This window comes from Neopelma chrysocephalum, unplaced genomic scaffold (assembly GCF_003984885.1).
Source record: "Neopelma chrysocephalum unplaced genomic scaffold, ASM398488v2 Primary Assembly neopelma1_59, whole genome shotgun sequence".
NCBI lineage: Eukaryota > Metazoa > Chordata > Aves > Passeriformes > Pipridae > Neopelma > Neopelma chrysocephalum.
This window is the reverse complement of record NW_020897714.1, coordinates 24,744,814-24,770,583: the sequence shown is the minus strand read 5'-3', so window position 1 is coordinate 24,770,583 and position 25,770 is coordinate 24,744,814. Positions and strand designations below refer to the sequence as shown.

At 46.3% G+C, this 25,770-nt stretch overlaps 3 protein-coding genes across 7 annotated transcripts in view; 1 reads left to right on the top strand and 2 right to left on the bottom strand.

Moving 5' to 3' along the window:
* Nucleotides 1-837: 837 nt before the first annotated feature.
* Nucleotides 838-2,309, bottom strand: NDUFB2 (NADH:ubiquinone oxidoreductase subunit B2). Its single transcript, XM_027680556.1, has 4 exons — nucleotides 2,122-2,309; nucleotides 1,759-1,906; nucleotides 1,571-1,678; nucleotides 838-925 (listed from the first exon to the last, which is right to left on the bottom strand). The coding sequence occupies exons 1-3, from the start codon at nucleotides 2,292-2,294 to the stop codon at nucleotides 1,604-1,606; spliced, it is 396 nt and encodes a 131-aa protein (XP_027536357.1). The 5' UTR covers nucleotides 2,295-2,309; the 3' UTR covers nucleotides 838-925; nucleotides 1,571-1,603.
* On the top strand, nucleotides 2,283-16,090 carry LOC113966186 (trichohyalin-like). Of its 5 annotated transcripts, none has more exons than XM_027680553.1 (11): nucleotides 2,285-2,754; nucleotides 2,924-3,239; nucleotides 5,161-5,249; nucleotides 5,433-5,610; nucleotides 6,742-6,970; nucleotides 7,521-8,089; nucleotides 8,991-9,132; nucleotides 10,285-10,529; nucleotides 12,072-12,235; nucleotides 12,952-13,201; nucleotides 13,989-16,090. In XM_027680553.1, the coding sequence occupies exons 2-11, from the start codon at nucleotides 3,168-3,170 to the stop codon at nucleotides 14,148-14,150; spliced, it is 2,100 nt and encodes a 699-aa protein (XP_027536354.1). In that variant the 5' UTR covers nucleotides 2,285-2,754; nucleotides 2,924-3,167; the 3' UTR covers nucleotides 14,151-16,090. The 5 variants fall into 5 exon arrangements, with proteins under 5 accessions (XP_027536355.1, XP_027536354.1, XP_027536351.1 ...); XM_027680550.1 differs by having other exon boundaries at nucleotides 2,287-2,754; nucleotides 2,924-4,600; XM_027680552.1 differs by having other exon boundaries at nucleotides 2,388-2,435; nucleotides 2,924-4,600.
* Nucleotides 16,091-16,622: 532 nt separating this feature from the next.
* Nucleotides 16,623-25,770, bottom strand: part of ADCK2 (aarF domain containing kinase 2) — an 11,262-nt gene continuing 2,114 nt past the window's right edge. Inside the window, exons 3-10 of the mRNA XM_027679608.1 lie at nucleotides 24,923-25,763; nucleotides 24,145-24,291; nucleotides 22,800-22,928; nucleotides 22,045-22,140; nucleotides 19,848-20,099; nucleotides 18,862-18,990; nucleotides 18,700-18,753; nucleotides 16,623-17,493 (exon numbers count right to left, since the gene is read on the bottom strand). Coding sequence (XP_027535409.1) covers nucleotides 17,350-17,493; nucleotides 18,700-18,753; nucleotides 18,862-18,990; nucleotides 19,848-20,099; nucleotides 22,045-22,140; nucleotides 22,800-22,928; nucleotides 24,145-24,291; nucleotides 24,923-25,763 — 1,792 coding nt within the window. The 3' untranslated portion in view covers nucleotides 16,623-17,349. The remainder of the gene's footprint in view (nucleotides 17,494-18,699; nucleotides 18,754-18,861; nucleotides 18,991-19,847; nucleotides 20,100-22,044; nucleotides 22,141-22,799; nucleotides 22,929-24,144; nucleotides 24,292-24,922; nucleotides 25,764-25,770) is intronic.

Genomic DNA, 25,770 nt, shown 5'->3' with positions numbered 1-25,770 from the left:
GTTTGTTCCTTCCCCCTTTACTTTTGTTGTCCCTTCATTTGTACTTTGGAGTTTTTCTCATGTAAATTTGTACAATGGGAAATATTGTCCAGTTTGGTTAGAGAGCATGGAGACTTAAAACATATTAAAATTTGATAGCTGAATTCAGATTGAAGAAAACTATTTCTGTGTAAAGTTATTTAAAGAACTCTGTATTATATGAAAGGCAAAAAGTTCTATGTACTTGATGTGAATATGAGAATACTGCTATAATAAAGATTGACTGCATGGAAAAGTCTGAAGTAGATTATTTACTGTGTCATGTTCAACTCCTCCTCTCCATGAAGTTGGAGAGGTGCAACTAAGGTAGTTAAGGGGAGTGAAAAAGTTACTCTCGGATGTAACTCTGGAAGGGAAAGATAAGGAAAAAAATAAAATCAAGGGATGCCACCTCCCTTCAGCTTCCTCAAGCTGGACCACTGCCTCCTTGACTGCCGTGCTGAGCCCTAAGGCATTTTTACCTTTGCAAAGGGTTTTGCTTCGCAAGGATTATTCTGGACTTTTATGTACTCAAGCAAAGCAATTTCCCTGGGGAAAGCCTGGCACCAGCTGGTCTGGGTTCTCTTCTGGGTAAACTCCCCTGCTTCTGTGGCAACTTCCCTCCACCCTTTTATTGGTTATTTGACAGAGCTTTAATGGTAAGACTGTTACGTACTATGCACTCACAGACCTTGTTTCTTGGGGCCAACACATTATCTATCAAGCAGACATTACAGAAGCTCACATGGACTCAAGTACCCCACCTCTGAAGCCATAGTGGTCATTCTCCAGAAATTCTACTAAAAAAGAAAAATACAATTTAGCCGAGACTTTGTTTACAGTTTTATTGAAATAAGGACCCAGGAGCCAAAACTTTGGTTCCAAGAGCCTCATTAGTTCCAGGGACCTGAAAGTAACAGAAGAGAATCCTGAGAACCTTTTCACCCATCCTTTTCCCACTACGAAGAGTAGAGGGACCCCCTCAATAGTGCCCATGCTGCCTTTGGCAGTAGTTGAAGCTGTCAGTTTTAGAGCTGTAATATGTGACACAACAGCTTAAAAGACAGGGTAATTAAAGAACTGGAAACAAGCAAAAGCCTCAAACCTTTAAGGGGACATCTGGACAGATCTCCCTATAAACAGAGAGAGCATGTCCTCAAGGTTAGGTAATGCGGGGTCTACAGAACAGCTTAAAGAAAATAATTTTAAACTGGTACCAGCTAAGGTACAACATAAAAAACCAAGTTGTTACACTGCAGGCTTATATTGCCAAAACAGGACTACCTGGTCTCGAGCACTCGGGCACCGAGACAAGGCAGTGATGAACTGTGCAAACACCTGCGCTCTGTACCACAGAGACTGGGCACGTTTACACCTCGGGCAAATGCTTCCAGCAGTATTCCTGCACCAGTGCTCGAATACTCGCTGAGAGCAGGGCACCTCTGGCGGTGCCAGCAGGAGGCAGAGCCGGGCACGATGCCCCGGGGCTGCACCGCAGCTCCGAAGGCAAAGCCCAGCCCGGGGCCGTGCGGGGGGGCGGCGGGAGCCGTACCCGTGTGCTGCCGGCCCCCGCGGCTGGACGCGCCTATTCCTCGTCGTCCGGAGGAATCCCGAGCTCCTCGTCCGTCCAGGCCGAAGCGTCGGGATACGGGAAGTGTCCCTGGGAGAGAGGAGCGGTCAGAGCGCGGCCAGGACCCGACCCCGGCCCTCGCCCCCCCGCCGCCGCCACGCCGGCCTCACCAGCACCATGTCCGAGCTGTGCCAGAAGTGCCAGAGGATCCAGAACCACATGAGGCCGCTGAGGAACTCGCTCCGGATCACCTGCGCCCGCGTCAGCTCCGGGAACTGCCGGTACCGCGGCGCGATGTGCACCCCGCCGCCGCCCGCGCTGCGGCACACGCAGGGCCCCCACTCACTACGGGCCCCGCCGGCAACCCCCCGAGCCCGCCCCGCTCCCCCGGCACCCCCACCCACCCCCCCCCCCCCCCCCGCCCCCCCCAGCCTGCCCCGCTCCCCCGGCAGCCCCCCTAACCCCCCCCCGCTCCCCCGGCGCCCCCAGCCCGCCCCGCTTCCCCGGCACCCTCCCAAACCCGCCCCGCTCACCGCCGCCGCCCCGGCGCGGCCGCCCCGGCCCGCAGCAGCCGCGCCGCCGCCGCCCGGCCCAGCGCCGCCACCACCATGTCCGTGCCCAATGTCACCCACACCGCCCAGCAACAGCCGCGCCGATTGGAGCCACCACCGCCTTCCGGGGCGGGGACACCGCGGGGCGGGGACATCTCGGGGCTCGGCAACACCCGCCGGGCACAGCGTTACCGTGTCGCTGTCCTCGCACACCTGCCCTGCCCTGCCCTGCCCAGCACTGCCCAGCACTGCCCAGCACTCGGGAGCGGCGCGGCGGCACTAACCGGGGGCTGCCCGTGAGTCCCAGAAGTTGCCGTCGCCCACGGAGGTCGAAGAGCGGGGAGACTTCCCCGGCCAAATCGCCGCTTTTGGGGCTCGGACAGAAGGCGGCGCCGGCTGCTGGTCTCTAAGGAAGGGGCTAAAAGGAGTCAGGCGGCCCTTTGTCCATCCCTGGGCCCCCGGGGTGGTCCAGCCCGCGGAGTGCGGTTGCGTAGCAACGGGGCACGCGCGCGGCGTCTCGCGCCGTGGCGGGGCCGGGATGCGGGGATTCACTCTCGGTGTCGGGATGTAGCCTGAAGCGTTCCTGAAGGAGCCGTAGCCCTGAAGGAGCACCAGGTGCAGAGCCTCTTCCCGCCCCGTGGGCCGGCAGTGGGAGCGCAGAGGCGATCTCCGGGGCTCCTCAGCACAGATACACCTAATAAAGAATTCCCACCTGTCCCGCCTCAGCGAAGGTCTGCGCGTGTGAGGGGCTTTTGTTCTTCTTTCCCTTTTCCCCTTCCCACAGGTGTTGCAGTGGTCAGTGCTCACTCGGCAGCGTCCCTGGAGCTGCAGCCCGGGTTCGATCCCTGTGGCTTGGGAACGTGGCATTGGAAAAACCAGCCTGCCGGTGGGTGTATCTGTTGGAGGTCTGTTGGGTGCATCTGGCTGGAGAAATTCTGCCAACTTCTTGTGGAGAACTGGTTTCATGCAGTAGTACGTGTGGTATGCCTTCTGGGACATCCACGTGATCCCAAAAGAAGCAAAAAATAATGGAGAAAGTAGCCAGACTATCAGAGGGGTCCTTTCAAGGAATCAGACTCCCCCCTACTCCTCCTGACAAGGTATGCTGCTAATGTAAGATTGGTCCATACTTGTTAGTTCCTCCTGAATCTTTATTGGGTGACATTTCACAAGGGTGAACTGGGGAAGAGTTTCTGTGACCCTCTGGAAGAGTAACTTTGTTTTACCTGGCAGCTTGTGAACAAAGGAGTCTGTGGATAAAGATTTTAAATAGGTTTGGCATCTCTGTGCCAGGCTGCACCTGACATCCCGAGTTGGCATATCCAGCCTTCCAGTTGTATAGTACCTGTACCTTGAATCCCTGCTTGGGAGGAAAGACAGTGCTTTGTGTAGCCCCTGAGCAAAAGGCATCATCGCCAACACTTGGAGTCAAATTTGGGTGTATCTTGCTCTGGCTCCATTTACTTTTACAGGGAAAGATTTGTCTGTGAAGTGATTTCGTTGAACTTTACAGACCAGCAACTTGAAAGGACGTGTTTCTGACAGGTGCGGGGTGAAGGCCCCAAGGAAAGAACAAATGCCTCACTTAGGTTTTCCATTTTCCTTGCCAGTGACTGTACAGCTTTGCCTACAGCCAGTGGACAGCGATTCACAGATTTTGGTGTTGTTTTATCCTTCATCTTGGGTGAAGGATATCAAATACTGTATTTTAAATAAATAACATAATCTCGTTCTCTTAACATCCCAAACAGCTGACATCCTCAGCTGAAACAGTAGTGGACATCCTTGTAGTTAAGTGATTTTAATTTCCTTGCTCATCTGAGCCTCAGAACAGCCCTAATGCATTTTCAGCAACAGTTAACAGAGCAAACTGTTCAATCTTTGTTTTTACTTAACATGTGATTAATGCAAAAACATGCTGCAACATGCTCCAAGTTTATGTTTTCCTGTAAAAGCTGAACGCTTTGATATAAGGTTCATAGTTTTATTGTCAACTCTACCTTCCAGCTGCCTTGTATTTTGTCTTTCTGCCTCCTCATTGTCCCTGGCATGTTGTTCCCTGTGTTGCCATTCTCAAACGTTTTTGTTTTCCATCTTGCTCAGGCCAGATGTCTCCACTGCTGCCTTTGACGTGCAGAGGCAACTTTGTTTCCCTAGACTCAACCCCCACTTCCTTCATTCTTCCTTGACTTCAGGTCCTTTCACTGACCTTTCAGCTCTTGCTGGCTGGGGGAGCTTGGACAGCTGCAATGGACACGTGGCCACTGCTGCCCACACGCTGCTGTTGGAGAGCCAGGGGCAGAGGGCCTGGGAGGGAGCCAGCAAGATTGATGTGCCTGCATTTCTGAGGAGTACCTGCTCCCGGGGGTGGGAGAGGCAGCTCCAGAACCCCTGCCCTCCTCCTCTTCTGCTGCCTGTCTCCAAGCTGTGCCTTGTCCTGAGAAATGGGTGTCTTTTCCAGGTTCAAAGCTCTTTACTAAAATCAGTTAACTAAAAGGTGTAAGGATTACTAAGACAGTAAAACTATTCTGATTTAAGAATTGTAAGAAAGTAAAAGTATTCTGATCCAAGAATTGCACACCTACTGCCTCCTTCACAGTAGAATAAAACTGTTATAGGATCTGAGATGGGCCAAAGTGGACACCTACAATAGTGCCCTTGAAATGATACATTGTCCTTTGAACAGCATATCTCATAATGACTGAAGAAACAGTGATACTCCTGCTACATACCTAGCAGATAATTAGAAACCAGGTGCAACACAAGGGGGGGGGGATTATCATATAGTTCTTATGTTTTATTTTTTAATATTTCTTCTTTCCAAAATTGATTTCTCAAAATCAAAACCATTTGTGGTGAACTTACAGATAAGCAGCATAGTATTACAAGATATGGTGGAAGAATTATAGAGAGAAGTAATATACTGAAAGTAAACTTTATTAACAATATTCCAGTTTAAGGATGTAAGTGTTCAAAAATCATGCTCATTTTCTGCTTCCGTCTCCTCCTTCCCCCTTCCAGGTAAGCTCCAGGTCCATCTCACATGTCCAGTGTTGTCACACTAATAAAGATTCCCATGGCACTCTGCAGCCAAGATGTCCAATGACATAGTAAGTTCAAAATCTGTGGATAAGCTACTGGAAAAGCAGAGAAGAGAAAAGCTGGGAATCAAAGACAGTTATTGCAGGGTGAGGGGTGTGCTCCATATTGATTTAGTTTGTTTTTATTGCAGTAAGTTGCAGAAGTTCTGTTGCCAAGGTCTTTATTACTTCTTGTATTTTTGTTTTCCACAGCTTTCCTGTTTGTGCATGGAACCCAGGTCCTCTTTGTGCACCCTTGATATCCTCAGCAAAGAGTAATTTCATTGATTCATCCCCAGAGGTGTCCAGTTTAGTGAGGGGGGCTCGTGTGTTGGCAAGGAGAGACACTGATGGCTATTACTACCTGGGCCACATTGCCCGAGAGGTGAAGGTAACTGTTTATTGGAAACTGTGCTGTAGGGGCATCTGTGGGTTTTTTCCCTATTGTTCTCATTCCTCACCAGTCATGTGCTCTTGTTGTGGGGTGGCTCTTCTGTGATACAGTGCACTTCACAACCACTGTTATCTCCCCACATCCCATTTTAATCTGTTATCTGATCACCTGATGTTGACTGGCTGTTTACTGTGGGGAACCTTGCAAGAAAAAGGAGCCTGGAGATCAATCCATTTTTGTAGTTATAATAAGGTTTTATTCAGAAACAAACAAAACAGGTCCCTTATCCCTATTGTCTACTTTTGCCCAGTCTAGCAGCAAAGTCAGTTAGCTAAATAGCAACTAGAAATCCAAAATGTCTGTCTCCAGGGTTCACTTCCTCTTTACCAAACTGAGAGCTTTCCTCATTCTCTCCCATCTATGTTTCTGGGAATTGTGGGGTGATTTTGGATGCCAGATGGAAAATCGCCCTGTAGGCTTTCTTTAAAAACCCAGTTCATTTTGCTGTTTGCAGGTTATTTAACTGAACTTTGATGCTAGTGTAGGTGAGGATGTCTGTAAGCTCCAGTGTGGGGTGGAACAGATGGGGACAGTTACAGGCACGAGTGGCATGACTGGAGTAGGAGCTGAAAGTATTATTTGTGTAAGTGCACTCACAGATCTGCAGACAAGGCTGAGGTTTCAATAATAGATCTTCCCCACACCGACTGCTGAAGACTTAAATTAAAACATTTCAATTTTTGACAGTTATGATATTTTACTGGTTTGTTACCCTTCTGATTGCTATGTAGAGAACTGCATCATGCGCAGCAGTTTCTTTAGGCTACTCATTTTCTCATGGGAGGTTTTCCTGGTAAAGTTCTGCCTTAGCATGCTAATTGTGTTCTTACTAAAATCTAGATCCAAAGGAAGAGAAAGGCTGTCAGCCCCTTAGACCCCAGCGTTTTATTTACTTTTAAATCCAATATGGACACAGTGCAATGAAAAATCTGGTAGAAGAGGAAAGCTGCATTTCCAGATCACGTCCTGCTTCCTGGGATTACTGCCACTTCCCTCTTAGCACTTAATGTTTGGCCGTTAATTGGACCCAGATGTCTGCCTTGCAAACCGCATGTTTTACTCTTGTAGGGCTCCAGGGAACGCTTTGTAATTGAGTTTGACAAAAGTCGTGCTCGGAAAGGCAAGGTACAGCTCCGCCTGCAGGAAACGCCTCTCTACGACATTCTCCACTACGAGGATGCCAGGAGACGGCGTCTCGCTCCGGGAGACAGGGTCTTGGCACCGTGGGAGGCGAGAGCTGAACGTTTTGGCCCCGGCACTGTGCTAAAGGTTGTGGAGAGCAAGGAGGCACATTTAGGTACGGAGTGTTTTGGTTTTCTTAGTAGCGCTGGACTCACCACGGGGGCTGGTCACTGTACGGGGAAGGGAACAGTCTCCATCCCGGAGAGTTCCCCACCTGCTGCTTGGGTTCTCTTCGCTGCATTCGTGTTGGGGGCACTAAGTACCCTGTTCTTCTTCATTGTCAGAATTAATGCAGCTCCTAGAATGTGTGTTTGCTTTGTTCTGTGAGTGAAAACTTCCTAAAAAGTTGGGGGTTGGGCATGGCATCCTCCCAACACAAAGCAAAAAATGTTCCTGGCCCTCATGAGTATTCACCTGATTATCTGTTAGTCTAGTTTCCTGCTATTTCAGGGTAAAATCCTGCCTCACTGTGACAAGTGAGAATTTTGTTATCTCCTGTCTCCTCATAGGAAGTTGAAAAGAAGGTCACATTTTAAACCTATAAAGAAAAAAAAATCATAGAAGTTGTTACAAAATTCTCTGAAACACGAGTCATTACTTTTAACTCCAGCTTTCTGCTGCTAATACATTATTTCCCTTTTTGTTTTTGTTTTTGATACGTACAGCACACAACAGAAGTGGAGTGCTTGTGAATTTCTGGAATGGGCAGACCAAGGAGGTGTCTTCTGACCAAGCTCTGCAGATTCCTCTGCCCTTAAGCGAACGCATCATCCTAGAACTGCAGATGCCTTTAGCAGCCAGGCAGATGGTGGTAGATTCAAGCTTACATTACCCATACATTGTGACACCGGGTTATAGAGCCTCAGGCCACTACAGGCTGGGTCACTCAGGCCTGGACTGCTGGCCAGGGGGTCTGTGTTCAGCTCATCTATGTGCTAAGTGCAGCTGGGAGTGTACCTCGCTCCCCCGGTGCTGCCTGGCAGCCTGGGAACCCACACGGCCTGCAGGGTGCAAAGTGCAGCAGGAAAATGCCTTCATCCCAGGAACAGGCTTGGCTGAAGAAGTGCTCAGCAAGGAAATAGAAGAGGAACTGTCTGAATTGAGAATTACATCTTCAGAAAGTGTTTCCAGAGAGGAAGAGAAAAAGGAAGAGACGAGATTAGAGATAGAAAATGTTCCAAAAGACGTTTGGTCTTGTTTGGAAGAGGACAATGAGGTTGTAGAACCTAAGAAGGTAAAAAATGTTTCGCCCTGGCTTTTCTGTCACTATGTGGTCTGCTATTTTTATAAATCTGCTTTGTTACCTGAAGTTTACTGCCCTTGGTACCAAAAAATTACTAGAGGTTTTAGGCCTGGCCCCTATATATGCCTGCTAAAGAATGGAGAGACTTTGCACTGTCTTCCTGATCCTTTGACCAGGGAAAGAGTAATAAGCTGTCATTGTCCCTGGCTGGAGCAGGCTTCTAGAACCTCTTCCATGGATGCAAAATATAAGAAGTGTTGTATAGCCCAGTTTCTCTACATCCTTCTTCTGTATGAAGGAGGTAAAGACAGAAAAAAGTGTCAGACAGAAGACTTGACCCTGGATAAGGATTAAAGTAAGGATTGCTCCATACCAAGACAGTCTCTTACATAATTCTATTAAGGTACTTCTCCACCCTGTTAGATGTGTCCCCTCTCTCAATCAAAGACTATAAGAGACTTAAGCTATCCTCAGCAGTTGACTTGGTGCTTGTGAACAGGGCGAGGATCAGATAGGAGGTTCATGTGCACCAGCTACTGCCAAGCTTATCTCTTCAAGGGTTAGAATCCTGATTTCTGGCAGGTGCCAGAAACAGGACTGTCTTTCAGCCAGAGGTCCTCTGGCCTGATCTCTTTTTTACCAGTTTGGACCCTTCCAAACAGAAGTACTGCCAGTTTTAGGTCATTTGGAGGTGTAGACAAACCCACGAAGTGATCAGAAATTACTCTACCTAAGAGTTGTTTCTTTAGTAAAGAAATCCCCCGGGGTTTGTCTTTTTTGATTTTCTTAAACTTCAGTTACAACTTAGGATCTTCTGCTGCAAGTTCATGAAACTAACCTATTCTTTTCCTTATCAGGTCTGGATTATGAATGCATTTCTTGTTATTTCTAGGGTGCTCAGAGGGAGATGGCTCATGCTATGGTTGATACCGCTGTCAACACAGACAGCTGGTTAATGGAGACAGATCACAAGGAGGAACCAGAGAGCAGACAGCAGGATGCTGAAACTGAAGCTAATTTTAAACATGAACATGGTAGTGGAACTGTAGCTCTTTTATCCAAATGTAACACTTGCCACACAATATCACTGCAGTGTCTAAGATCTGTTGCCATAAATCTTGATGCTTCAAAAGGAAATGCCATAATGCCATGCTATGACTATGGCCATCATTATGTAGTATATTTATATGTAGGTATTAATAGTGCTTTAGCTTGAGAAGTTGTTCATCATCTCAAGGTGAAAGAATTTTCAGATGGAAATCGGGTTTTTTTTGCTTTTACAGCTACTGCAGTAGCAGCTTTTGGGTTTTCTTAACCTTTATCATAACGCTCAGTGTAAATACTATTTATTATAAAATTTCTTTACTTTACAAATTAATCTGTAGCATTAATTATTACTGTCTATAGCAAAAAGATTTCACCAGGACTGTTCTGCTCTTATCTGTGTTGAAAACTATTGCTTGTCATTGAGTAACCCTTTGTTCCCTTAACATCCAAAAGGGGCTGGATCACAATTTAAATCAATGTGTTGCTGTCCTCATTTTTAGTTTTGTGACAATGGCAGGCATTTAAGTGAGGATTCTGAAAGCCTAAAGCTTTCTCTGTTGTTGCTTTGTGACACTGCTGGTAGAGGGAGAAGGAAAAGTCACACAGGGGTGCACGTTTCCTCCCAGCTGGTGTTCCAGCATCGTTCCATGCAACAGCTGCCACTCAGGTCCGCACTGTCTTTAGCAGAAGGGTGTGAGCAAACTCTGCTCATGTTCTCAACTACCCAAAAGCTGTGTTAGCACAGCGTTGTGCCCAAGCTAATGTCTCCTGTCTCTCAGCAGGATGTACAGCTCAGGCTTTGCCCTATCAAGAGATTTATCATTTTCACTCATCTCAGAGCAGCCCATGTCTGTCTGTGAAATACCACGTAAACAATCTCTCAGCCTGAGTAGCTGTAAGTGCAGTCAAAAGTCCTGTGTTACCAGGCAAAACTCTTCCCTGACTGCAATAGCAAGCTTGTTTCTGGAAAGAAGCTAGGACCTGTTTTGTGAAGACTAAAAATTGTCCCTGAGAGGAAAATGTTATAAAAGTCTTACTTGAATATATTTTATACGGGAAGACCTTTTGTTCTTTTAACTTGCTTTCTTTTTATAAGCTTCCTATATTCTCATATGTCCTTGCCCTAATTTATTTGCAAGGTCTTTTTGAGTCCAAAGTGGCAGAAGCTCCAGGCCAGCATTCCCCAAGGAGCCCTTCCCTGGGAACCAGTGCTTTGGTTCCTTTCAGGCGCCAAAGCTTCTTTGACCAAGTGAATCAATCGCTAGAGAAAGACAGCCTGACCATCAAATCAGCTCTACGTGTACAGAGACCACACAGTACCACCAATGGGCTGGCTAGGAGATCCACAAAACTTCTAAACCTTCTAAAAGACAAAAGCATTACAGTAAGTATTTGGTCCAAGCCAGATTTAGGTCTCAGAATCAGGAGATTTGTTTATGTCATGTGAGAATGTTCTTTCCTTTGATCTCCTGCAAAGGTTTTTGCTGCAACAAAAATTATGCCTATGTAGAATAATGGTTATGAATAAATAGAATCTTAAGGATTCCACTTGGGAATCCATGTTGTACAGGGAAGGGCACTTCTGGTATTTTCACTCAGCACTTTTGATAGAGTTTTTTTCATTTTAGATCTAATCTTTTCTAAATAAAACTCTCTGCCAGCTCTACTAGACAGCAAAAAACTTATTCCTCTTTTACAGATACTGAAACACAAAAAGAGAAAGTCTGGATAGTCAGCTGAATCTTACAGCTGAGAGTGCATGTCAGGGCTGAGGTGGAACTTTGTCTCCTAAACCTTAGGCCAGTACTTTACCTGTTGGAAAACACCATTTTTTCACCTCCCACCTATAAAACACCTTTGATTCTCTCTTTGATCTCTCCCTCTGTATGTCATTAAACACAAACACCCACAAGGTACATTTTTTTGCAAGGAATAGCAATATGCTGGAGAACAAAGCTGTTTACAGCCCCTGGGAAGCCATACAGATCAATGTGTTAAGAAAAACCCATCAAAATGCTACGTGAGACTGGCAGGAACTTATTTGAAGGTCCCGTAGTGTTTTATAGCTTGTGGTATTAGAGTTGTCCACAGGAAAGAACTGGAGAGGTGGCATTCTATTTGCAGAGGAGCAGCTAACAGCAGGAACATGCTAACTGTAGCTGGGAATAGGAGGAAGGAGAGGAAAATATTTTGTGGAAATTCTGTTCCAGCCCTAAACAGCTCTAGGAATGTAAACTTGAATGCATGTCTGAAGTTTTGGTGGTGTTTCCTTGCTCCTTCCCTCATACAGGGCACCGTAGGGAGTACAAAAGAAAGAAATAGTTCACTCTGGCTATGAAAAGGAGCCTTGTAGGTGCTCCTTCATATCCTTGCACAGCACAGTGCATTTAAAAACACAAATTAGCAGCATTGCCCAGCATTGTAATGCAGCCACTACTGAAGAACACATCAAGACTGCTTGAGCATAAGTAGAAATCTGAGACAAGAGGTGAAGAGTTGCTATACCCGCAGAGAACTCCGGGAATATTTTGTGTTTGGCCAGAGGGGGGCAGGTATTTCTCTTTCTAATAAAATCTAACGAGGAATATGTAATATGATTTGTGGTCAGAACCTGGGTTTTCCATCCAAACACAAAGCTGACACAAAGATTGGGCAGTTTTAAGCATTGGCTCAACACCAGAACAACCAGAACATAGGATTTTCAGGCGCCCCTTGGTTGGTTAAGCCTAATGTTTTCTATAGGTTTTAGCATCATCCTCAGTGTGTTCATGGATGGGGAGCAACTTCAGTATTCATGAGCCAGTGTAGCTTCCAGACCTCAAGAGTGATATAAGAACTAAGCTGTTCTGGTTTTGTGTGTTTACAGTTTGTGTTAGAAAAATACACTGATGGGATTAAGGGTTCGGTTTGGCTTTTTTCCTCTTAGAAATCAATCCTTAATAGTGCATCTCAGGAGAGATGCAAAGAGATGGACTTCGATAGAGCCAAGACTGAGCATAAAAGGAGGAAAGAGGAACAGAGGCAGCTGAAGAGGGAGCAGCAGCAAGAGGCAGATGGCATCCAGCACCAGCTGCGCAAGGACAACCAGAGGTGATGCCTGGGAACTTACTACTTTTTGTGGTAGATGTTGGAAGGTTGGTAACATCTGCTCCCTGGTGCTCTCCTTCAGTTTCTGAACATCACATGTTGTGCTTTATGACAGACTCTGCAGAGGGGTCACAGTGGTTCCCTACTGGGAATAAAAGTTGATTCTTGAGGTTTGTGGGAGCGGGTACACATGGACCCCGTAGCCTTTAGCGTTACCTCCAAGGGCAAATTCCCTTCGATCTTGTTCTCAGAACAAATATCCTTTGGCCTCTCAAATCCTTGCTCTCTGGCCCACAGTCCACTTAAGCTGAGCAGGACCTTGCATTACCCCCGTGACCCACTTCTTGCCTTCTCCTCTGTTGCCTCAGTGGCTCCACCAGCAGCACACAGCCACACAGTTGTCTGGATCAGTCCTACAGCCCTGTCTGCACAATCTATTTCCTTGATTCCTGGTCTTCAGGGCCAACGACACTTGGCCACACCAGGTTTATGTAGTCAGATGGACAGATGACTGCAGTTAGCTGACATCAGGCACCAGCCCATTTGGGAGTTTTGCTACCTCTGTTTTGGACACAGGTTTAACCCTCATAACCTAACAAAGGGACCTGGAATATTAACTAAGCTCACGTTGCCAGAATATCTGTTTTATGTCTCATGCACTGTCTTTTTTTATTGCACTTTCTTTATGAGAAATTTGAGAAATTTTGTTTTGGAAACAGGCAGCAGTTGCGTCAGAGAACATTGCAAGGGCTGGAGAAACAGCTGGAGCACAAAGAGAGAGCTTTGCAGCACATGGCACTGCTCCAGGCTGCTGGGGCTGAGAGGAGCAGGAAGGAATCCTCCTTTCAAGAGGAGGGGAAGAGGAAAGCAAGTCAGAGGCTTCAGTTCTTAAAGACACAGCGTTCACACAGAGAGGAGTTGCAGGCAGAATGCAATGAAAGGAGCTTTGAACAAGAGAAAGAAAGGCTGGTAAGGGTAATTCCAGAAATTATTTTCCCTTCTGCTGTGTTTCTAGCAGTGGCACTATCTGAAGTATTTGTCTTTCTCCTGTTTTATATCCAATAAAACTATATCATTCAGGCATTTAAAAAAGGGTAACATTTTTTTGACGTGTATAAAGATGAAAGATGGGAAGTAATATTCTCCATCTCTGCCATAAAAGGAGTCTTTCTGCATGCAAGGAATGAATATCCATATATTATACCCATTTCTGACTTCTACCATAGAATCATAGAGCCGTAGTATGATTAGGGACCTTAAAAGTCATCTAGTTCCAAACCCCTCACCATGGGCAGGGACATCTTCTGCTAGACCAGGCTGCTCAGAACCCTGTCCAACCTGGCCTTGAACACTGTCAGGGATGGGGCATCCACAACTTTTCTGGGCAACCTGTTCCAGTGCCTCACCACCCTCGCAGTAAAGAATTTCTTCCTCATATCTAATCTAAACTTACTCTCAGTTTAAAGCCACTCCCCCTTGTCCTATTACTACAAGCTCTTGTAAAAAGTCCCTCTCCAGCTCTCTTGTAGCCCCTTCAGGCACTGGAAGGTGCTCTAAGGTCTCCCCAGCGCCTTCTCTTCTCCAGGCTGAAAAACCCCAACTCTCTCAGCCTGTCTCCATAGCAGAGGTGCTCATGCTCTCTGGGCATCTTTGTCACCCTCCTCTAGATTTTGCTCCAGGAGGTCCTTGTCCTTGAAAACTGAGGATGAAATTTGGCATGAAAGCTGACTGTACAATTGTAAATTTCTTTATGTAGGAGTTTGTGAGGAGCAGAATGCAGCCACAGCAGGAAATGTTGGAACAAGAACCACGGGAGCAGGACAAGCAACAAAACCAGCATCAGGCTGCCAAAGTGAGAGCGTTCCAGAGTGGAGACCGAAGATCGGAAGATGGAAAAAGAAGACCAAAAAATCCATGATCTCCAGCAGTACCTCGGAGAACAGTCCCTTTTGCTGCTTCGGGCATCCCTGCTAGTGTAAGGAAGCTGCAGAGCAGGGGAGAAGCCCTCTAGCAGTTCACAGACCTGGTCTTTGTCTTGTAGGTGTGACTCAGTGTGCTACAGTTGTGACAAGTGGAATTACAATTCCCGGAGAGGTCTTTAACCTCCCTTTCATAGCAGCCAGAGTGCATGTCCACTGCTCTGTCCTTTACATGCCTTTCTTTCTGGAGTTACTATTCTGGCTCACCAGCCTGGGCTTCAGGTAAGTACAGATCTTCTACTGTCAGGGTGTAGGTACTGCTTGAGATGTGTTGGCCACTCCTTTAGAGGAGGAATGACTTTTAGAAGCCCAGAACAGAAAAAGAAAGTGGTGTGGGGTTTTTGTTTGTTTGATTTTTGTTTGGTTTTTTTAATGACAAGCTCCCCTTTCTAGGCACTGTGATGACCAAAAGGTCTGATCTGTGAAATAACTGTCTTTGGAGAGTCACCAAACCCAACGGTGGGCTTGGGTTTCTGTTTGGCCTACAGTCTCCCTGGCAGGCTGGCAGTCTCCAAAGCGGGTCAGAAAGATACTCTGATACCTTTTCAGGTAGGGCCCATGCTTACAATAACCACACCTTTTGCTCTTTGTGAATAAATGAGGAGAACGTTACAAAGACAAATGAATTGGTAAATTGATGGTTAACAAAATACAGTGGCTGTGTCACAGGCAATGTTATTATCAGCTCTGGGTAACCAGAAACGTACCTGTTCTTTTCAGATGGGTATTTAGGGAAGGAGAACGGACGTGGCACAGTTTATTTGCTGGAACGCTCAGGGCTAGGTGGAAATATGTTCTTATTTTACACAGAATTATGCTAAAATAAATACAATACATGTGATACCTTGTTTCGAGTAATGCCTGGAACCAAACTAGATACAAAATTTAAATGTGGTTGCCTGACATTCTGTGTACACTTAGAAACATGTTGCACGTGTTGTGGCACACTGCTCAACAAAAAGTGTGAGTATAAAAATGTATGTCTTTTGCAAGAATACAGCACAAGTGATAATGGCAGTTACTTAAGAAAAAAAAAGGTAAAATTAAGAAAACTTGTAAAAGGGAGCTCCTTTGAAATCCTGCCAGCAGTTTCTTAGCAGTAAGTCTCAGACTGCATTCCTCTACGGATAATGGAGAGGCTATGCCTTCAGCTTTCCCCTAAAAAGACAAAGTTAAGTCTCTCATCCAGATGTTTACAAATTATTCAGAAGCCTTAATAGCTGAAAGGGGTATTTTTAAACTTTAGGATCTATAATATGCATAAGCCATCCTCAGATTTTTGGTTTTTTTAAAAAAAAAGGGGAAAGTAAGGATGAGCCTAAATACCAGGTGAAGGCTTTGACATTTTGTTTGTTTAAGTTAAGGTCTGGAAAAAATATAACTGCATGTTATGGAAACCGCATGTGATGCACAGTTTTGCATTTTAGACATGGAATTCCATCATTTGGTTTACATTCTGTTTAGGCTCTGGAAAAGTTGGCTGGAAGTTGCTCAGCAGGAACACGGGTGGTTGTGCCTAAGACCTGCATAATTATGGATGAGGCCCAGGCTGTGCCTGGCATCTCTATCCTGAGCCGGGTGGAAAGGGAAGAGGGCACATGCCCCACTGATGGAAAGTGGGTGCTGGCAGCACATGGAGATTTTCTTTAATGTATTGCTTTGGGGTTGCTTGCTTTTCTTCTTGAGTTCTCTTCTACATAAAATCATGTGCTAGTCAGGACAATGGCGTGCCTACTTATGACTTTAGGTCTAACTAAGAGAAACAAGTCTAAAGCTTAAAAGATACTAAACTCTACTGCTGTCCTATCCTTAAGCACTTGGAAATAGAATATGCAGTGATTAAAGGAAAGTACGTGAAATATATTGAGCTGAACCTAAACTTATTTTTCAGACTTCATTTATATGCCATTAACCTTTACTTTATAATCACCATAAAACAGCAGATTGTCTGCTTATGTACTTTCTCTTCATTGCTTAACCATCTGAGAACAGACCACTGCAGAGAGCCTGCACTACTGCTATTTCACATATGGTATATCTGGGAATATATTTAATATCACAGTATTTCCAATCATTCATAGACTGTATTTCTCACTATTAAAATGCAGCCATAAAATAATTTTAATACTACTATTAAAATAACTGACTGTAAATGCCACATATAATCTAGCTCTTTTGCTGGCTTTATTTAATTTTAAACATTCACAACATGTTTTTGATTCATTAGGAAAATTCTTGGACTTTTTGTTTTGCAGCTACTGGAAGCAAACCCCAAGAATCTGCATATCAGTTAAGGCTTTGAGTTAAATAGGGTTACACTAGCATGGGGGAGGATAGTAGAAGGAAGCACACAGAGGAAAAAAAAAGACTTTTAAGCTTCAAAACCAGAAAAATTAAGAGCAGTACAAATATTCCCAGAAGTTGTTTTTTATTATGGAATTAGGTTTTTCTGCCTAGGCAAATATTTTATTATGCTGTTTATAATCAAACTCCCATAATAATGTGCTGGAGTACAGAAGTTTGAAAACAAAATAAAAACCAAAATGACTGGTCTGTTTTTATCATCCAGAATGACTAAGAACAGACCGCTACATGCACGATCTTGGGACACTTCTACAATAAAAGTAGAAGTTAAAAGTACAAAAGACTAAGAGGTTTATTGGCTTTTTCAGCCTGTGTTGCTTAGGTGATGTTAGAACATCATTTCTTATACCACAGTGACAGGTAAGTCAGTAAATTAAATATTAAACCTGACAGATTTCAAAACAGACTTGATCAATGCACATCTCTTTGAAGACTTTTAGACAACTGAGACTGCTTTTCTCATCAGGCTGCAGTCATCTTGTGCACCTAAGCTACATATGTCAGTTTTAAAACTACCAGAGCACATTGGCTCTTAAAATTGTGCAATGAGTCAGAAATGTCCAATTGTGCAAAGTCTTCTGGTTTCTGGAATAGACCTTCTGATCATCCCATGCCTGGTGCTCAGCTGAAACGACTGAAGGCAAGGTTAATGGAGAGTAACCACTGCACAGCATGTCCCCAGGGCACACGTGACTTCACCTTCAGCTTCCCTCGTGTTGACTCACAGACAGCGCAGGTAACCCCACACAGGGGGAGGGCAGCAGCCACAGGAGTCTATTTGAGGACAGAAGCTGCAGTTTTGATGAGCAGTGGTTTAGCTGCCTCTAGGATGTCCAGTTCAGGGTCCAGTGAACGACCTAGTCCCTCCAGAACCATGATGGCAAAGATGATGGAAGCAAAATTGCTCTCGAGCTTCACCTAGAACCACAAGAGACTCAATGGGCTCAGTGGACCTTATTTCCTTCTGTAGCCATTCAACCAAGGTCCCAGCTCTGGCTAAGCTGAGAGGGAAGGGAAGAGGCTGCTGAGAGCGCATGCACACCTGAAAATAATGCAACTCCACCAGCTGGAGTTTCAGAATTCACTGAAATCCAGCAGCAGACCCAAACATAAGGGGACAGTTTCAGGGTAAGTGCACTAAGGGAATCCAATACTTTGTTTTTCATACAAAAAGGGAAATGGATTTTTTTTTTCTTCTATACAAGAATAGCAGGATCTTAGAATTGCTCACCATGGCTGCAGTAGTATCCAACATACTTGAACATATGCACTTGTGTAAGAGGCAGCTCACCTGAATGGCCATAAAAGACCCTGCAGGTCAGAGGAAATGATTCTCTGCTCTGTATGTGAAGAAAATACTCCCCAGTTCCCAGCCAGGTACCAAGACTGTTTCAAGGCATACCAGGGCACTAAGAATTCATGAAGTTGGGAGGACTTGCTTTTTAAGGGCCTAAATTACATTTCATTTCACTAGAAACCTACTTAATGAGGCTTAATGACAAAACCCTCTAAGAAAGGAATGTTTAGAGGGACCCTTTGCACAGGGAGCAAAGTGGCTGACAACTTTTTCGTCTCCTCTAGTTCAGGCCACCACAGCTCTGTTGATTTCCAAAGTTGTTTGCAGCTGCAGAAACTTGTTCCCCAAATAATCAATTACGAGTAGTTATCTCTGTCCTGTGAGAAACTTCTCATCTTTGAGCCCTCTAACAAACCAGTAAAATGGCTTGGTGCTGTTATATAACCCCATTTCAAGAAAGAGGTCCAGGGAAGAAAGCATGCAATGCTATAGAAGTGGAATATGTATTAGATTTCATATGCTTCTGCTTCTAAGAGACTACGAAAAAAGATAGGAAAAACTACATGTTACAAAAGTATTCCTCTTAGTAAACAACATCAACCATTAAATGCAGTATTAAGACCAAGAAAACCCAACAAAAAAGACATACTTGGAAACCTGCTGAGAAACAGCAAGCCTGCAACACCTGATTACATTCCTGCAGTTCCTCTCCTAGCAGTTCATTTTGGAAGTCAGTCCCCCTCCTTGTTAGCCCTTCATGTTCCTGGTAGTTCTCCCTCCCCAAATAAACTTCCAGTTATTGAAGGCAGACAGTGACAGGACCTCACCTTATGGGTCATCAATAGTTTGAAGACATTCGAGAGGAGATTTCCCACCTGCAGCTGGAATACAAAAAGAAGCGAACTGATCAAAAAACCCTTTTGTTTCAGTTTTCAGTGCCAAGCTGCACTGAATTGCAGGTAAGTGAGAATGAGACACGGTGCACTTGCCTTCCCCAGGGCAATGGTGTTCCCCCGGACCTTGGTGACCAGCTCTGCCATCTCAGCCTTGAACCGCTCGATGTCCTGGCACTGGTTGGCGCGGGCGTGGTGGAGGATCAGCTCTGCCACCCTCTCCCCCTGAGGAACAAGTTGGAGAGGAGAATCAGGACTTGATCGCTGGTAACTTGCAACCAATTGTTTGCAGTTCTTGCTTAGTAGCTGAGAACTACATCTGGCAGCACAGGATGGGCCTGAATACATGGGTTAGCATGGATTCCTTGGCTTGCTTCGGCAGATTAAACAGACCAAGACAAAATGTGTCCCTCTTGAGATATGCTGGTGAGCCATTCAACCTGCAGCTGAGAAACAGCCACAGGCAAGTATGAGCACAGATGCTTGTTCTCAGAATGAATAGGAGACATTAGCACTAGATTCTCTAGTACATCTGAAAATGTATTTCAAGTGGGAAGGAGGATAAAGTAGTTCTCCTTATACACAGGAGCCTGCCCTCTGAATCAGACCCTCTACCTGTTTTACATGCTCTTCTCTATAGATGCTGACACACAGCAGCAAAATGGAGGAAGGCACGTGGGCTTTCCAGCAGCAAGGCTGCAGAAGGGAATATGTGGAAGATCAAGATGTTAATCCATTCCCTCCTCTTCTCTAGCAAAACCTGACAGATTCTGCAACAGTCTCCAGTGCAAGTGGCTCCCAGGCAGTCCTAACTTGCAGCAGAAACACTCCTAACCAGGGAGTGGCAGCCATACTTCCCATTTAGCACCTTCTGTTTCCTAGGCCACTGAAATTGTTCCACTCTGGCAGCGTCCTTGCTGTAGGGGAACATCTTAGCCCTGTGTTTGGAATAGCTTCCATGCTAACAAGTCTCCTTGCCCCTCTTAGGGAGGATTTTAAGGGGAAATAGAGAGAAAACCCTCACTTGGGTTGTCATACTCTCCAGCCTTTTCCCTTCCCCCGCCCCACAACAGAGGCCTCACCTGTCCTTGGACCACAGCTGTGAAAACCGCCCGGAAGTTCTGCATGTCAGCGCTCTGCAGCTCCGCCACGATCCCTGCATCCAGCAGCACCAGGCAGAGCTGCCGGAGCGGCGGCTGCACTTCCACCACGAGCGTGTCACACAGGTCCACGAGGGCCGTCTGCTCCTTGCAGCTGGTGCTCACACGGGCCGTGCCTTGAACCAGGATATTCCCAGGGTGCAGGTCAGCATGGACAAAGTTGTCAACAAAGATCTAGAGGACAGGTAAGTCTTAGAGAAGCTCATTCCAACCAAACCTGCCCTCACCAAAACTCCCAGGCAAACAGCAGAGGGCTGTTCCTGGTCTATTTGCCGTCATCCCTAATGATGGTGGGTTACCTTTGGCAGCACCACAGCACACGGCTTCTGCTGGAGCCCAGCTGTGCTGACATGGCAGGGAGTCAGCAGAGCTGTGTGGAGCAATCCAGTGTGTTTGCTAGAGGTCAGGTAGGACAGCCAGGAGTCCCAACTGGGAATGGAGGTGCTCTTTGGTAATTAACTCTAAACTGAGAGCACACCAGTGGGCCTTAGCAAAGAGAAATGCAGTAAGAATAGGCCAGTTGCCATTCAGTGCCAAGAGTTATAGTAAATGGTTAAGTTTGTCTAGTCCAGGACATCAATCCACCTTACAACTGTATTGGAAAGTAAAGAAAATGAGTTAAGAGGAAACAGATCTACGTAGCCCTTCTCTGACTCTGCTAGCAGTTAGCACCAGAAAGGACTGGCAAGAGGGCAAGCACAAAACAGCACTTCCCCACTAAATCTCCTGGCCACCTGGGACTGCAGAACTTCCTGCCCCAAGGTCATCGTTGCATTTCATGGATTTCTCCTATGAGTTTGTCCAACTACCATATAAATAATTAGAATTGTGTGAAAACATATTTTTTTAGGTGTTGCCTGAAAAAAATACCTCTGCTAATATTCATTCTTGTGCACTCATGACTGCATTTATCTCTATCATAAGCTACTAATTTCTCTGCTTTCCAGAGTTAAGAGTCCAAATTATTTGACCATTACAGTGTGGAAGCCACTCCACACCAGTAATCATCCTGTCTGCCTTCCTCTGCACCTCTTCTAGTTCTATCACAGCCCTTGAATGGAGGGTCTTGGACAGCAAGGGACTAGAACTGCACAGAGTACTCAAGAAACAGGTATTTGTTTTACTTAAAGACATAATGTTGTTTCTTTGCTCTTTAATTCTTTTCTACTCCTAAAATTTGAAACCAACGTTAGCGTAAAACTATTCTAGTTCCACTATTGCTTTTCTGAGTAGTAAAAGCTATTTCAGAGCCTGTCATACTCCACGGATTCAGAACTGGAGGCTTGCCATCACCCTAGCACAATGCTGCAGTTATCAGCTGCATTTCATCTGACATATAGAGCCCACTCACTCAGTACTGTCAGGATCTTTTGCAACTCTTCCCTGCTAGTTCTCATGGTTCCTCACAAGACAGTTGTATCACCCTCTCAACACTCCTTTCCAGATCATTTGTGATTGTTTCAGCCACAGAAGAACTAGACAGCCAGAGGATGCATCTGGACAGGTTTGTTTTCTTTACTCTGTATTTAATTTTTCCTTACAGAAAGGCAGTTTTAGAGAAGGAGCCGATAAAGAAATCAGCTATTGCTGTTTTCCCTGAGTTGCATCCAGAGTCTCTGCAGAGCACACGGTATTTGCTAATTATGTTGCACTCCATAGTACTTGGGCAATATGCGAATACTGATTAAATGGATTAGTGTGTTTCCTAAGCAGTGCACTGACCGAGGTGCACAGGCTGGTCCTGCTGCGTGTGAGCAGATGGCCCGTCTGCAGTGGAGGAAGCTCCGTGTCAGACTCTACAGCAGTGGCCTATCTAGGCCAGGCTTTACTCAGGCCTTGTGAGACATTGTACTTTAAGTACAGACCCTCCCTCTGCCACTTCAGGAGCTGTGCTGTGCCACAGTGCCCCAAGTCCTGGGTTACTACAAGATACCTGGCATCCAGGGGCTGCCTCCAAAGGCACAACAGTGTCTTTGAGTCCATGTCCCTATGGACATGGGTGCAGGCAGGAGAAGTGGGAAGCAAATGGGTTCTCTCTTTAGCCATATTGTGTTATTATCCCAACAGAATAGCTTCTGCAGGAAAACAACCTTCACTTCCAGCTTAGCCAAGTGCCTACCATCTTTAGCAGCATGTCCATGCCCATCTTCGCAAGTCTCTGCCGCAGCTCTGTGGCAATCTCCGCGTGCAGGTACTGTGAAATAGGCTCACTCTCCTGAAATAAAGACAGGGCTGGAGTCAAACACACCCTGTGTTCCATCTTCAGCCACACCTTTATCTGGGTGCCAGGAGTTCAGGGGAGGTGGCAACAATGCCCTAGAAAGGACCGTCCAGATAGAGGCTGTATCTAGTGTGATAGAGAACATGAGAGAAGCAAGGGTTTGTTCTTTGCAAAGAGGGATAGTATTTCTGGGACAGAAATACTCTTGCCAGGATCACATGCAGGAAAACTAAGGCTGAGAGTAGCTTTGGTCCATGCCTCAAACATCCACAAGGGAACTAAGGCAAGCATCAGAAAGTTGTCAGATTGCTGAGCTCCTTGCTTTGACCCACCACAGAAGAGACTTGGAGTGTGGTTTGGTTTGCAAAGTACAGGCAAGCACATGGTGGTGGCTGGAGACACTGTTGGTCTGCTTGGTTTCAGGCCAAGTGTCCACTTCTAGATGGAGTTGTCTGCCACCTGTATTCTGGGATGCATTGCTTACCAACAAAAATACTGGAAGAGACACCAAGGAAGGACACCAATTCTCCTTAAGCAAATAAGAGAAAAGCATCCTTCTGCCTCTGATCCCTTCTCAAAAAAAAACTTCCTTGGCATGTTCTCTCCAGGGCCATCTCACTTCTACCACCACTCCAAGACCCTGAAATTCTTACCTCAAACGTTTCCACTAGAACATCTGCTGTTACCAAAGGCCAAAGGGGAGTTGGAAACTTCACAAAATCGACATCTAGGAAATTTTGTCGGAAGCGCTCCAGATTTCTGGCTTCATAGCGTAAGTCAATCTCAAGGGAGAAACAGAAAAAGCAGGTGGGAAAATAGATTCAACTAGAGTTAGATCTTCAGGATCCTGTATGAGGAAAGGACTGTACAGGACTCAATACCAACGAAACTAGTCAGAAAGCCAGAATGAAAACAAAATCAGAGGTACTTTTTACATGCTTATAGCTTCCTTGATGGAAGAGTACAGTAACAGACTGGGTAATGGATGGCCCACAACCCAGCACCTTTGAAATCTGGGTGCCTTACTATAGGCATGGTGTCTCAAAATAGACCACGACTGCGTTATGTTCGAGGACACAACAAGGTCCTGAACCAAAGCTGACTGTCCAAATCGCAAGGCAAACAGACAGGGTAGATGAACTGCAGCCCCAGCCTCACTTAACAGAGAGGCAGCCATAGCAGGAAGAAATTTAATGTAAAACATACAAAATAATCCACTATGCAAAGTGCAGGCCCTGGCTTTTCAGTGATGCAGTGTCTTGACACGAGGGCCTCTTTCTGTCTGCTACTGCTCAAGGAGGCAGGATAACCTTCCTTCACCTCCCTCATCTGACAATGGGAAATATCCCAGGAATACTTCTTGTTTTTTTCAAAGATAATTAAAACTACAGTGAGCCTATCAGATGTTCTCTTAACCCTCAGTCTTCAGCACATCCACCAAAAGCTCTGCCAGACTAAACTGGAACTAAATGACCTCGAGTCACATTTGACTACAGTCAACAGTTTACAACGGTGATTTACTGTGTAGAGTTTTTGCAATAGTAGAAAATAATTAAGGCTTTCAAAAGCTTGTTACAGACTTCAGACTCTGCAATCTAGACACAGAAATGAAATTAGCAGATAATGGTTCATTTTAAGAGCAACATAAGCCCAATTAAGCCCGTAGCAAAATCTTTGTAAGTGTGATACTAGCAACATTTCAGGACTGTGTCTTTAGAAAACATGGAATAATGAGAATGTTTTCAGAATGATTTTCAAAGTCTAAAAAGTATTTTTAAATCAAATCAAAGATTTTTAAATTTTGTCATTGCTTTGCTTTTTTACTTTGTGAGCATATAAGGTTTCCTACAATAACATTATGTGATTGATTAGAATAAAGAACAAGCCAGCCTTCATCTAACCCTTTAAAATGCAGCAGTGTGAACAGTTAAAGCCAGCCAGTAGCAAGACAAAGGGCAGTTTTGTTTCAGTAAGTGGGGACCATGGCATAGCATGTACCTGCTGCATCATAAGCTTCTCGAACTCCTCCACGATCTCTGTCAAACTGAGCCATTTGAATCCAGGGAGAAGTCCAATGAGGCGGCTGCCCATCTTCATGAGAAACAGATCCATCTGGACTTGGTGGACCAGCCCAGGGTGCAGGACCTGCACAAGAATGAGCAGTGGCAAGATCAACTCTCCAAACACTCCATTGCAATCAGCTCAAGTGATACATCCCAAACAGACAGAACCCAGCCTATTAGACTGGAAGCCAACCAGCTTCTTCAGCTAGTCCCCAGAAGAATTCACATTTTGCCATGGATTAAGTTGTAACAAAACATTTTATAATTGTCTAATGGAATATATCTGTGCTAGAGACTACAGTCTCACCCAAAGGTATTTTCCACCACTTTCAGGCTCCAGCCCCGTCCCTGACTAGTATCAGAAGCTGCTCAAATATAAGGTTTCTTCAAATAAACTTTGCTGGAAAGAATTTGTCTGTTCCAGAATTTGTCTGTTGCCCTTTTAGGCATTCCCAATACCCACATGCCATGTCAAACAGTGCCATAGGCAGCATGGGTATTTGGGCTCTTCACCTGGGAAGAGCTGGGGCCATCACAACTGTGGATTGCGCTGGGTTGGAACAAAAGCACTGAGGACACCAAGGAAGACAGCATCCCTCCTCTCACTCTGCCTGGCTCTAGCCAGCCACTTATCCCCATGGGAATTAAAATCTGATTGACCCCATCCAGCACAGTCTGCTTTCATACATCTACTGTTCAGGTGTACGACTTACTTTAATGGCTACAGGCATGAGATGTCTGGCTGATGAAGGATTTGCATTCAGGAGTGGTTTGGCCATCTGCTCCATAAGGGACATCCTACTCATGGCACTTCCCTGGGAGCAGTCTGCTAGGCTCAGTTCCTCCCTGCTCCTCTCATCCCATGTCTCCTTGCTCTTCCTCCTTCTCAGCCACTTGAAGAGACCTCTAAAGCCTGACACTTCCCACGCTTCAAAAGCGGACCTGAACTCCGAGTGTTGCTGCAGCTCCTGGGCCCAGGAGCCGGCAACAGCAGTGAGGTCAGCATAGGCTTTATAGACCTGGGCGACGCAGCCCGAGCCGACCGGCTCCCGGCTTGGGAACTTGAGGATGCCCGTCCAGTCCTCACCGAAGGCCTTCCTTAGGAGCATATCGGTGTGGCCCCAGGGGTGTGGGCTCACCTCGACGTGCAGCTTGGAAAACTCATCGCAGAAGGCCTCCGAGAAGAGGTCCCTGCGAGTGCTGGCCCACTGGCCCAGCTTGATACAGGTGGGACCGGCGGCCTCGGCAGCCCTGCGCAGCAGCCGCAGCCACCGAGCGCCCATGCCGGGCCACAGCCGGCTCAGCGGGTACAGCAGCAGCAGCGGCCCGAAGCGCAGCACCAGCCCGCAGGCGCGCACCCCGAGCCGCAGCACCAGCCCCAAGCGCCGCAGCAACCCCCGGGGCGGCCGCTCCGCGCCGCGCTCCCCCGCCCACGCCGGCGCCCGCTGCCCCGGCCTCTCTTTCCAGGCGGGCACGGCGGGCACGGCCACGGGCACGGCCAAGGCCACGGCGCCCCAGCGCCCGGCGCGGAGCCCGGGGCGCCCCGCGGCCGCCCGGCCGG